This window comes from Suricata suricatta, chromosome 5, assembly GCF_006229205.1.
Source record: "Suricata suricatta isolate VVHF042 chromosome 5, meerkat_22Aug2017_6uvM2_HiC, whole genome shotgun sequence".
In the NCBI taxonomy this organism is placed as follows: domain Eukaryota; kingdom Metazoa; phylum Chordata; class Mammalia; order Carnivora; family Herpestidae; genus Suricata; species Suricata suricatta.
The window spans coordinates 83303001-83316688 of record NC_043704.1 but is presented as its reverse complement, the minus strand read 5'-3'; the positions used below and the strand labels follow the sequence as shown (position 1 = coordinate 83316688).

Genomic DNA, 13688 nt, shown 5'->3' with positions numbered 1-13688 from the left:
ATTAACAATAATACCAATTTGATTGGCCTATTCTGAAAATGGAAATTAAATAATCCATGGAAAGCACTTAATATCTGGATATACCAAAAGCTCAATAAATCTTAGCTATTATTGTTACTATTGAGGATAGGGCAGGGTTCTGTGAAGCATGGCCACTAGCGACAAAGAATATTTTTCAAGCCTTAAGTATTTAAAATACTTGGTCATTCTCACTGAGATCATTAAGAATTAGTTCTACTTTAGATTCATAAATGCTTCTGGGCCCTTAAGATTTCCTGTTTGGTGTACTCATTTATTCAATCATGGTTACTGTTAATTAGCATTTATTAGAGACCAAAAAGAACATTTCTGAAAACTATTACATTCAGGCCTGAGTTATTGCTGAAAAATAACTACCAAAAGGATGTTGGTTTTCAATAATATATTTATTTTTTAATTTAAAAAATTTAAAATTTCCTAGAAATGCAGCATAGTTCAAAACCCTGCTAAGTGCTTCAGTGAAAATCCATACCACATAACGCAGTGGGCTCATCAGAATTTTAATCACAAGTATGATTTTCTGTTTAATTTAGGTTGCAGAGGTCACTTGAAACTTTACTGCTGCTGCTTTTTGCACTCAGTATATAGAAGTCTAGAGCAAGATAATCCCTAATTTTGGAAGATCTGTTTTTTTAGGATGAAATGAGTAAACACACTAGCATAAAATGCGTATTAGTAGATACTAGTGAATCTTTGCCAACTTTCTTTCCACGTACTCAAGACATGTAAGGTAATGCCCTTCTAGGTTCAGGATGAAAAAATATCTCAAGAGCTTTAACCCAATCAACTTCGATGAAGAAGGATTTGCTAAAAGCGGAGTGGCTGTCTACACAGAGGTGAGAGAAAGACCCTGTCCGGGGCTGGGGCGGGGACAGGGGGTTCTCATGAGCGAGCAGCAGGACCCTGCTCCACCTGTGGGCACATTTTTATAATGGAGCAGTCACAGTCCAACAGCGCCTCACATTCAAGGTTAACTAGCTCTCGCAGCTCTGACTCTGCACCCAGCCTGCTTCCCAAGCAAACTGCCCAGCGGCAGAAAGGATGCTGCTATGATGGGCTTCTGATCCCTCTGGTACATTGTTCCAGTCACAGATTTATAAAAAGTTTAAAATTTTAGATGTTTCCCTGTCCTGGCTTCAATTACAACACCTAAGTCCCACCTCAGCCTACTCAAATTAGTTTGTAGTCAAAAATCAATTTTCCACGGAAAAAGTAAAACTAGCACAGGAGGCAAGGTCAGGAAGGCTGGATGTCAATCTCACTAGCCTTGAGTAAGTTCCTTCACCTTCTTTGCCTGTTTCATCAGCCATACATGAGGATGACAGGGACTGTCCCTCAATTACAGTGAAGATAAAAATTTACATGTGATCAGGCACTTAATAAATCATAGCTCCTTAGTAACCCTCTTCTACCTGAAACAATGTCTGAGTGGTGGGTAATCCTCCCCACGTGAGTAGTCTTGGATATTGTTTTTCTTATTTAAAAGCAGTACATTTTGCTGAAGAAAAACTACAAAGCAAAGACAGCACAAAGAAGGACAGTGAGGGACGGGTAGAGAAATCACCTCAAATCCCACTACCCAATGGTAACCCACTAACATCTTGGCATATTTCATCTTAAGTCATTTTGCTATGTATATTTTATGACCTATTTTTCAAATGTTTACAAAATACAGAAAAAGTATAAAGAAAAATATCACTAATGTATCACCCGAGCCAATCGATTCTATTATTCCTTCCAATGGTTAGGCTGGGAGCTTAAAAAATGTAATGGACCGTTCATGGCTTGGCTGAATCCTTTTCCTCCCGATAAATGTGATATTTCCTATAAAGCACATTTCTCTTTTAATGAAACATTACTTACTGTTTTTACCATCCCTCAGGGTTATGTTTCTGGTGTAACAGATATTCAGTCTTCTCCCACTGCTGGATGCAAAAGGGGAGTACTGATCTAGAAAAAAATTAAAATTCAACAACAAATTTACAAACACCAAGCCTGACTTCATATCTTTCAAAAGAAAACATAAAACAAATACCTGTCCTACACTGGCAGCTCAAATGTGTCTTCTTTGTTCTTCCTATTGCTTTAAATTTAGATACTTTCATTTACATCTCAGGAAACGTCACATAAAAAACTCCAGCTTCTCCAGAAAATCAGAGTACTTGCGGCCCAAGCTCTCTTCCTCTGGGGGCACAAGCCACACAGTGATCTCCCCTTCTTGGGGAAATGCATTCCGGTCACCAAAATCTCCGCCACTCACTACTTTTCTTTCACTTAGCCTCTTTTTTGCGTCACTCGTTTCACCCACAGGCGTGTGTGTTCATCCTCTGTTGGACAATATCCACCACAGTACAGCAGAGCTGAACTGAAGCAATTTATCCTGAAGCTCATGCGTGTGCCAGTATACATTACAAAAAAGCAAGAAGAGAGTTGAGGATGCTTGATTGTAACAATGCTATGTTCAGGCTTATGAACACCGTATGGGCCTATTCAGAGGCATTTCATGTAGTGTAAAAGGACAAAATGAGAATAGAGCCCACATCTCCTAAAGATGTAGTTATATATTTCAAGCTCTTAATGTAACTTTCTTGAATGAATCTAGAAATTATAGATCCTAATAGTAAAAGCCTGTAATAATATAATAATCCTAAAAATAATGAAGAGAGAAATGGATTAATTTTATTTTCCCTGTTTGCTTCCAGGGTCAGAGTTAGCCTAAAATAAGTATTCTGGCACAAGTTTCAGAGAGCTCAGATGTTGCTCCATGTAGAGGGAAGAACATCTGAATGGAGAACTGACTGCAACTGTAATAAGCTAATGAGTCTTCGTTAGGAATTTCTGGCTTTCTGAAGCGTTAGGGGGAGGCTCGGCCACAACTTAGTGGGGGAGCCGAAGCAGAGATGTGTGTGTGTGGCGACCAGAATGAATCTCTACCACTGTCCTTCCCACGCTCAGATTCTCTGACTGGAGGAAGGGCCTAGGTCTCCAGTTAGTCAGAAATTTGATCACAAAATGGAAAAGGAGAGGAGGAAATAACTCAACAATAAATTACACGTAAGCAAAGGGCATCTGAGAGTCCCCAGTGCTCTGTCTTTAGTCCCTGGGTTCCCAGGACCAAGGAAGTTGCCGCAGGTACAGAGGATACAGTAAGTAGGCCCTCGAGAAGCAGTAAATTAAAAAGGCTTTGGAAGGGGTCGGCACAGGGTACCAGAAAAACTAGCATTTGGTTGAAAGAAGATCCCCATCTCAACATCGTTAAGCAATTAGTTAAGTTATATTTAATGGGTTAAAAAGTGTTTATGGGCACATCCATGATATGTGAATCTACTCTACTTCATACTAAAAAACACATTAGCATAGGATGGCATCAATCACTGAGAGAAGAAAAGGGACACAGGAATGTCATAAAAAAAGAAAAGTACCTCCAATGATTATTCATAAAATCTCGACAAGCAGAAGAAAAAGAAAAGCATTCCATACCTTGTGACTGAATTCTGAAAACATCAGACATAGCTTTCTCCTTGAGGATGAGACCCAGAGCCGCCTGGCATAAAAACTCTTTGGCTGTGGCCTTCCGACTGGGCAACAGTTCTTTGCGGTGTTGAGGGATGAAATCAGTGTGTACGTTCCCAGCCTCAAACTCTGGGTGGCCAGACAGGCTGAGAAGGAAGTCAATGTTGGTTTGCAGTCCGACAATCTAGGAAAAGAATAAAGCACATGGCCCCAGTGAGTGGGAAAACAACATTTTCCATAGAAATTTGGCATAGAAACCTGTTCTTTGTACGAAGGAGTTTCTACTATGGGTACCTCTCAAGGAAAATAAAAAACCTACTAAGGTACCACATGGCAATAGGACAGCTCAGAGGGAAAACAAAAGAAAACTAAAACTCACTTCACCATTACTATAAAACTAGAGTCAACTGAAAACTACATTTTACAATACATTAAAAAAATTTTTTTAATGTTTATTTTTGAGAGAGAGAAAGAGAGAGAGACAGCAGGGGAGGGGCAGAGAAAGAATTAAACACAGAATCAAGGCAGACTCCAGGCTCTGAGCTGTCAGTACAGAGCCTGACACGGGGCTTGAACTCACAGTGAGATCATGACCTAAGCCGAAGCTGGATGCTTAACCAACTGAGCCACCCAGGTGCCTCACAATACATTTTAAAAGTAGTAAACGACATTTTATTCTTTATGACAAAGGACATAAGCGATGCTGTTAAGGCAGGTAGTGTGTAGAGACATTTAATTGTCTCAGGCTACGTAAGTGATAAATGTTAAGAAACTTCTATGAGATTTATTTGCAAGATATTGAAGGCTTGATGCTCAGAACGTTCCCATAAAATAGGAAAACTGCAAACAGAGCATATGATTTCTATACTGAGGAGGGAACAGGGATTAAATGACCTCAAAGGAGCTTCCTTCCAACACTAAAATCCAAATTTTACACACTGATATAAAAATAAAAAGGTATAAACTGAACCTAGATCCACCCAATAAATGGGATCAAGGGTAAAACCAGCTATCTGAGACTTGGGTCCATTCATATATTCATTTAATAGCCATTTACTGAGCACCTTTTAGGTGCCAGGCCCTGCTCCAGGTACTGGGGACATGATGATGAAAAAAACCTCACAGAGCTGACATTCTAGGACAGATAAGAAACAATATCTATACACAAATATCTAATATGACATCAGGCCATATGAAGAAAAATAGGCTGGTTAAGGGGACTGAAAATAGCAAAGGGCCCTATTTTAAATAAGATTGCCTGGTTTCAAGCTACACCACAAAGCTGTCATAACAAAAATAGTATGGTAGACTGGCACAAAAATAGAAACAAAGATCAACGGAACAAGTGGAAATAAATCACACTTATATGATCAATTACTCTATGACAAAGGAGGCAAGAATATACAATGGGGAAAAGACCATGTTTTCAGTAATTGATGTTGGGAAAACAGGATAGCTACATGCAAAAGAATGAAACTGGACCACTTTCTCACACCACACACAAAAATAAACTCAAAATGGATAAAAGACCTAAATGTAAGACCCCAAACAATAAAACTACTAAAAGAAAACATAGGCAGTAATCTCTTGGATGTCAGCCTTAGTACATATTTATGGATATGTCTAAGGCAAGGAAAACAAAAGCAAAAATAAACTATTGGGACTATACCCAACTAAAAAGCCTTGGCACAGTGAAAGAAACCATCAACAAAATGAAAAGGTAACCGACTGAATGGGAGAAGATAGTTGCAAATAATATGCATAATAAGGGATTAGTATCCAAAATCTATAAAGAACTCCTACAACTCAACACCAAAAAAACTAATAATCCAATTAAAAAGTGGGCAGAGAAACTGAACAGACATTTATTTTTTTCTGAAGAAGACATATAAACAGCTAACAGACACATGGAAAGATGCTCAACATCACTCGTTATCAGGGAAGTGCAAATCAAAACCAAAAGGACGTATCATTTTACACAAGTCACAAAGGCTAGTATCAAAGACAGTAATAACAAATGTTGGCGAGGATGTGGAGAAAAGGGAACGTTTGTGTACTGTTGTTAGGAAGGAAATGGGGATAGCCACTGTACAAAACAGTATGGAATTTCCCCCAAAGTTAAAAACAGAAATATCACATATCCATTAATTCCACTAGTGGGTATATGCCCATGTAAAATGAAAACATGAATTGGAAAAGATACATGCAGCCTTATGTTTATTACAGCATTATTTACAATAGTCAAGATATGGAAGTAACCTCAGTGTCCATCAACAGATGAAGAATAAAGAAGATGTGATGTATACACACGATGGAATACTACTCAGCCATTATAAAGGATGAAATCTTTGGGGCACCTGGGGGGCTCACTTGGTTAAGCATCCGACTCTTGGTTTCGGCTCAGGTCATGATCTTGCAGCTTCATGGCTTGAGCCCCACATTAGGATCTGCATGGACAGTGCGGAGCCTACTTGGTATTCTCTTTCCCCCCTCTCTCTGCCCTTCCCCTGCTCATGGTCTATCTCATGCAAAATTTATTTATACATAAATAAATAAACTCAAAAAGAAAAAAAAGAATGAAATCTTGCCATTTGTATCAACATGGATGGACTCAGAGGGTATAATACTAAGTGAAACAAGTGAGACAAAAACAAATACCATATGATGTCATTTACATTGTGGAATCTAAACCACAGAACAAACAACAGAAACGAACTCATAAACAGGGACCTGGTAGTTCCCACAAGGGACAATGTAAATAATGAATGGGATTTGGAGGTATAAACTTCTAGCTATAAAGTAAGTTAAGGCACAGGGATGAAAAGTACCATATGAGGAATAGCCAATAATAATGTAATACCTTTGGTGACAGATGGTAACTACACTTATTTTGGTGAGCACGGTGTAAGGTATAGAACTGAATCACTATGCTGTATGTGTAAAACTAATATAAGATTGTGTATCAATTATACTTCAGTTTAAAAAAAAATGGAGCAGCCTGGGAAGGCCTCTGGGCAGGAGCTGAGGATGCTGAGAAGGGAGTTCTGTGATCATGTAGGGAAAGAACATTCTGGAAGAGAGAACAGGAACACATGGCTCCATGCTGGGTATGTCTAGGAAATGACAAGGAGACAGTGTGGTTGGAGCCACAGAGATTAGAGGTTAGGTCAAATTAATGACATATAACAATCTGGATATCATAGGTTACCAAGAACTCCTTCTATGAAGCTACATCAGTGTGGTCTGGGGCTTACTGCACCCAGGAAATCCATGTGATACTGAAAAGCATCAAACTCTGTCAAGTGGATAAAACTGAACATAATTATTTTCCTCTGGAGAAAATAATACCAGACTGTAGGCGACATTTGTGTAGTTGGCCTTATCTACAAGATGAATATGAATTTCATATCAGATTTCACTGAAGTATAATACTGACATTAATAGTTTTAGTGCTGCTATTTTTCTTTTCTAGCTGAATCAAGAAGTCCTTAAACTCTACTTTGACCCATGGGAATGTGAAATCATTTTGTTTCTGACACATTGGTGGAAATAAGCTGACGGGGACAAAGGCTGGCCAATCGTGACAGACATACTTGACAGTGGAGACACAGAGATCACAAGGTCCCTAACAAGGCCCCAGGTCACTCACGTTGTACTGACGAAGGCTGTATCTCAGTTTCGTTAAAGCCGCCTGGCGATCTGCAGCCCATACAACCAGCTTTGCAATCATGGGGTCATAATGCACTGAAACTTCATCTCCTGAAATTGAAGAACCACAGTAGCTGTTCTAAGTCCAAACTTAACACGATAAAGTATGACATGCAAGACGTTCTGCTGCGACTTTATGTTCACTTCCTAATCCTCAGGATCTCTTGCATGGGAGTCGTCACCACAGTTTCAGTCATGAGAAACTGAGGTTCACGGGGCTTTAAAAACTTACCACAAGTCTAAGGAAAGTACGGCTATCAAAGAGCACCTAAAGTATGATCCAGTATCACACAGGCTGGCTGTCCCCATCCTCTCTTCCTCTGAACCTTGTTTTCTGTTATTTTGGAACTCAGCACAAACTGCCTCTCCCTGTCCTGTCACGACCCCTCTGCCATTAGCATTCCCTTCCCTCCACCCCTCAATCTCCTCATGAGAAAAATCCACATAATAATCCCACTATCCTGTAGGGTTCTTAGGAGGACTGACAATATAAAGGACAAGTGCCATACCTGGCAGAACTGATATACAAATAGCAGCCATCACTGCTGTGACAGTCTTAGAGAACAAGAATCTGAACTATGCAGCCCCGTAAGTTCAGGGCCATGTACACGAAGACCCAGTTGTGAGCCAGCCTGTGCCACCCAAGCTGCTGGCTGGAACAATACTGTTCTAGGACCACTGTGTGATTTTTGGCAGGTCACTTGACCCCTGTGAACCCCAGGGGCTTCATCTATAATATCAAGGGGTTAGATTATACTCCCTTATCCATCATCCACCCACCTACCCAGCCCAGCACTCACCAACACATACTGAACACCTTCTAGGCCCAGGCTTGAGCAAGATTACATGGAAGACACAGTCTCTCCCTTAAGAAATTTACAGTTGATCTGCTTGTGTTTTCCTAACTTAGTAGGAATTCTTTCACTAAGTCAGATATCAGCTTTAAGGCTGATTATATGTTGACACATTTGAAACTGTTAGATAAGCATCCTTCAATTCCTGTGTAGTAAGTGATAGTTCATACAATTAATAAATGATTAAGTTTTGTCAAATGACACTGCAGCATCTACAAAAATGATTATATAACATATTGCATTAATGGCTTTCTTAAGGGCTCCTGGGTGGCTCAGTTGGTTGAGCTCCAACTTTAACCCAGGTCATGATCTCACATTCCGAGTTTGAGGTCCATGAGCCTGAGCTGCAAACTGGGCTCAGTGCTGAAAGCTCAGAGCCTGGAGCCTACCTCGGATTATGTGTCTCCCTCTTTCTCTGCCCCTCTCCCACTCACGCTGTGTCTCTCTCTCTCTCTCTCTCTCAAAAATAAATAAACATTTAATAATAGGTTTCTTAATATTGAAACATCCTTGTTCCTCTGGAAAGAAGTCTTGTACTGTAAGGATGCAGGTCTGATCCGGCCCTCACCACTGGGCCGTCCCAGCCTTCCCGGAGCCGGTGGCGGTGCACCTCCGTGGCGGTAATGCGGAAATGCGCCCTGCGGTTGTGGGGGGGGGGGTGGCGGTCCCCTGCCAGCCGCAGGTCCAATGCAGCCTTCCCCTTTACTTAAAGGGGAAGGGGCCGGCTTCTCCTGAAAGGGTGCGCATTAAGGAGGGACAACTCCTGCAGTGCCCAATCGGGGATGGCCGGCCATTACTTTTGACCTTTCTAGAGGCGGGCCTAGTCACGCCCCACATGGGGCGTCCTGGGCCCACTCTGATTGGTCAGTGCTCCGGATGGTGTGACTGGCTCCCACAACTGCCAGTGTTGATGGGGGGGGGGGCAGGGCTTGGATCACTGTACACCTGTCATCATTTCCTGCAACTCCCCCTCCCAAAGGCATAAAAGGCCCTGCCCTGCCTTTGTTCCGGGCTCTCTCCACGTGGCGGGTGGGTCGGCTGGAGACTGTGAGCCCCAGCTTAAGCTTGTAATAAAGGCCCTTTGCTTTTGCAGGCGTGACTCGGTCTCCCTAGCAGTCTCTGGTGTTTGTTTTGGGGTGATTTGGGGCGATTTTAAAAACTTGGGCACAACAGTACAAGTGTGTTACTCCTTTTGTGAATTGCTGACTTCTATTTTTTATTTTGAATTGTTTTTATTGTATGCATAAAAAATATTTATCTATAGTTTTCATAATGTGGTTTCCATATTTTTTCCAGCTTTGTTATCAATATTGCATTCACTTCATAAAGTATTGGAAGGTTTTCTATATTTTCTATGTCCTGGAAAAATTCAATAATATTGGAATTAATTACCCATTAATGGGAGGTAGAATTTCTTAGTGAAACTGTCTGGATGTAATGCGTTTTTGTTGTTTCTTCCTCCTCTGAGTCAGTTTGTAAATTATATTTTCCTAGAAAATTATCTGTTTTATCCAACTTCACATGTTATTGCTTTAACTCATAATTTTTATTTCTTTATGTGGTTATACTCAATTATTTTTTATTCTATATATTTGTGCATTTTAATTTTGTAGTGAGACTCATTTGTATACTATTGTTTAATCGACTAGATTGCTTGTGTATTTTCTTAATTTTCTAATTCACTGAAACTTATTTTACATTAAAAAAGAAATTTACAATATAATGGGAAAACTAGACAAGGAATAAAAGGTTACTATAAAATAATATAATAAGAAAAGTACCCAATGAATACTTAAGGGGCGCAGGGAACACAGAAGAGGAGGGTTGGGTAAATTCCTTGGAATAGGTTTTCCTCCCAGCACTAAGATGTGAACCTGGGAGTCCTTCTCAGAATTACACCTCTTTTTATCCTTGGAGAACCTTTATTATATTACACTGCAAGTTTTGCTTGCCCCACAGATTCTTTCTTTTCTATTGCAACTGTTCTTTCTTCTCTCTAAAATGTTCTAATGTTAAGTTAAAAAATTTACTATCAAATATTGCTGCGGTTTAGCCAGAGCTCTCAAAATTCTGCCAATTTGCTGTCACCAAGACGTCCTATCCTCAATTAGGCTTTCAAGACCCTGTGTGATTTGCTCTCAGCCTGTATCTCTACCTGTATCTCCAATGATGCACCATCCTGACTATGTTCCTCCAGCCACATTATTTTCTTACAGTTCTTCAAACCCACCTTTAGTTAATTTCTCCTTTTTTCACTTTTCTATTTGCTCTTCAATCTGCCTATTCAAATCTACTCCAGACTTCCTCTTAGGAATGTGTCCTGACTGCTGGCTGTACTAGCCTAATATAACATCTAATCCTGAGAATTGCTTTTCATCAGTTACATATGCATAACTTCTCTGGCAAATAAAGTCAAGGTCGTAGTAGCTCAGAGCATGGCCTCTGGAGCCAGAAAGACTGGGTCTGAATCTTGGCTCCAAGGGTGACTTTGGGCAAGTCGCTTAACTTCTTTGTGCCCCAGTTTCCTCCTCTGGAAGATGGGGATGCTAATAACACTAATAACAACTCACAGTCACCTAGAACAGTGTCCACAGTACTTAGTAAATGCTAAATAATTGTTACGACCACTGCTATTAATCATATGAACTGTGAGAGCTCTTGCACTGTTATTATTTTTTTACTTCTGTTTATTTCTTTTATTATTGCTTAGCTTGCACTAAGTTGATGTATTAAATTCTTCAGCTTGATGTCAAGTCCCTTGAAAAGTTAGAAGTTGTTAGGCATAGCAGGTATCAGTGACATTAAATCACTTTTAGAACTAGGCAAAGTAAAAATATAAAACAGTACACACAAATTGTTATTTAGATTTGAACAACTGCTATATTTTTTAAAAGGGCGTATTATATAAAAATACTAGTTATTCTTTAAAAATAACTAATTCAGAAAGAAAAATAAAGATTAATGAGAAATAAATTAAATCCTTTACGCTAAAACATACAAAACACTTCCACAAAACACAGGGAAAAGATGCCATCCACAAATACTAACACACTTAAAAAAAGACTGAGACTTTCTGTTTTATTTCACTTTACCTTGACGCACTCCAGTTTCAATCCTGGTACAAGGGTCTGCCTGAGGGGTGGAGAGGTGCACTAAAGGCCCAGCCCCAGGCATGAAGTTATTGTCAGGATCTTCTGCATATATTCTAGCTTCAAAGGCATGGCCCTGCAGGGTTATTTCTTCTTGGCTCAAAGGAATCTTCTCTCCTGCTGCAATCTGGTAAAAGAAGAGTATGTGCTTCTGTGAAAATCCACCTTAGGGAACCTATGAGACTTGGGAAGTTGATTGTCTTGCCTTTTTCTTTCTTTTTAAAATTTTTATGTCTTTACTATTTTATTTTGAGAGACAGACAGTGAGTGGGGGAGGGGCAAAGAGAGAGAGGGAGACACAGAATCCGAAGCAGCCTCCAGGCTCTGAGCTGTCAGCACAGACCCTGATGCGGGGCTCAAACCCACGGACTGTGAGATCATGACCTGAGCCAAAGTCAGAAACTTAACTGACTGAGCCACTCACGTGCCCCTGGTCTTGCCTTTTTCTATGGAAAATGTATATTTGGGCTTTATAATGGAGCCAAATAAAAACTATAATTTTATCTGCCTACCTTTCAGGCAAAAGCAAAAAATGGTTAAAAACAGATGTAGCTTACTGTTGGTGGAAATGTAAACTGGTACAGCCTCTCTGGAAAACAGTGTGGAGGTTCCTCAAAAAATTAACTCTAGAACTCCCCTATGACCCAGCAATAGCACTGCTAGGAATTTACCCAAGGGATACAGAGGTGCTGATGCATAGGGGCACATGTACCCCACTGTTCATAGCAGCACTTTCAACAATAGCCGAATCATGGAAGGAGCCTAAATGTCCATCAACTGACGAATGGATCAAGAAGATGTGGTTTATCTATACAATGGAATACTACATGGCAATGAGAAAGAATGAAATCTGGCCACTTGTAGTAACATGAATGGACCTCCAGGTTGTTATGCTAAGCAATTTAAGTCAGGCAGAAGACAGATACCATATGTTTTCACTCATAGGGCTAACAGGAGAAACTTAACACAGGACCATGGGGGAAGGGAAGGGGAAAACATAGTTGGGAAGAGGGTGGGAGGCAAACCATGAGAGACTCTTGAACACTGAGAACAAACTGAGGACTGATGGGGGAAGGGGAGAGGGTGGTGGAAGGGGGGAGGGGGGTGATGGGCATGGAGGAGGGCACTTGTTGGGATGAGCACTGGGTGTTATATGGAAACCAACCTGACAATGGACTATAAAAGAAAAAAAAGAAAAAAGAAAATAAAAAAACAGATGTAGCTTAGAAATAATAAATTAATTACAATGGATTTCTAAACTTTTTAAATAGAGAAAGGTGAACTGACAACTAAATCATAATGTAATCACAACTAAAATTTCTTGCTGGCAAGATATTCTCAGTTTCATTTAAATCCTTAGTGCCCAGTTACCAAATCAATCTTTTTTTTTTTTTTTTTTTACAGTTAATTATTAGTTGGTGTTTAGGACTACACTCATAGCTATGGCTAAAGTGTGGCATTTTTCACCTTTGTCTTTTAAGTGTATTTATTTAAGTATACCCAATGTGGGGCTCCAACTCACAACCCCAAATTAACAGCCACATGCTATCCCAAGTGAGCCAACCAGGCACTCCCATCTTTGTTTTCTTCATCACCAAGAGAGGGATAAACTAAGACAGAAAGAGGAACATAATGGCTCTTTAATTTTGTTATGTTAACAAAATTGTTAATTTTATAACAATGTAACAATTGTTATATGATACCAGATTATAAATGGGATGATCAGTATTGCTTATTACTACTGTAATATATTATTTTGATTATTACATACCAATACAACGACTCTCTCTGTTCAACTAGTATCATTTGGAAAAGACTATTGGAGGACATGTTGCCACTCTCTCTTTACTTCCTCAAGTTTTCCTCCAAGATGAGAAATGGACAAACCAAGAAAGCAAAAGATACAGAAGAAAAAAACTAAGCAATTTAGCACCATTTAGAACAAAACAGGTAAGCCTGAAAAACAGGCAAAGGTTTTATCTCTTTAAATCTGTAGATAAGGAAAATCAGGAAAGATAGCAGTTAAGAAGGAAAGGAAAATAGACTAAATTGAATGTCTTTACAGTATGGTGTTTTGAACCACACTCTGCAGCCATACTGCCTGGGTTCAAATTCTTTCTCTATACTTACTCTGTTCTGGGCACACTCTCTGTTCTGGGTATACTCATATTCTGGGCAAGTCTCTTTACCTCTTGATGCTTCAGAGAAAAGTACATACAGCAAGCATTACATAAGTGTTAGCTATTGTCATTTCATTCGTGTCCTTTATGGTGAACTACTTTTTAATACTTTAATAAAGAATTCTATTTGTCTTAATATAAACAGGGAGGGCGCCTGGATAACTCAGTCACTTGGGCATCAGGTCATGACCTCAGGATCGTGGGATCAAACCTTGAGGTGGGCTCTGTGGTGAGCATGGATTCTC

At 39.8% G+C, this 13688-nt stretch overlaps 1 protein-coding gene across 1 annotated transcript in view; it reads right to left on the bottom strand.

Annotated features, from left to right (window-relative positions):
- The window catches only part of MCCC1 (methylcrotonoyl-CoA carboxylase 1), a 62474-nt gene that overhangs the window by 12307 nt on the left and 36479 nt on the right, over positions 1-13688 (bottom strand). Inside the window, exons 11-14 of the mRNA XM_029939807.1 lie at positions 11207-11390; positions 7202-7311; positions 3520-3736; positions 1903-1989 (exon numbers count right to left, since the gene is read on the bottom strand). Coding sequence (XP_029795667.1) covers positions 1903-1989; positions 3520-3736; positions 7202-7311; positions 11207-11390 — 598 coding nt within the window. The remainder of the gene's footprint in view (positions 1-1902; positions 1990-3519; positions 3737-7201; positions 7312-11206; positions 11391-13688) is intronic.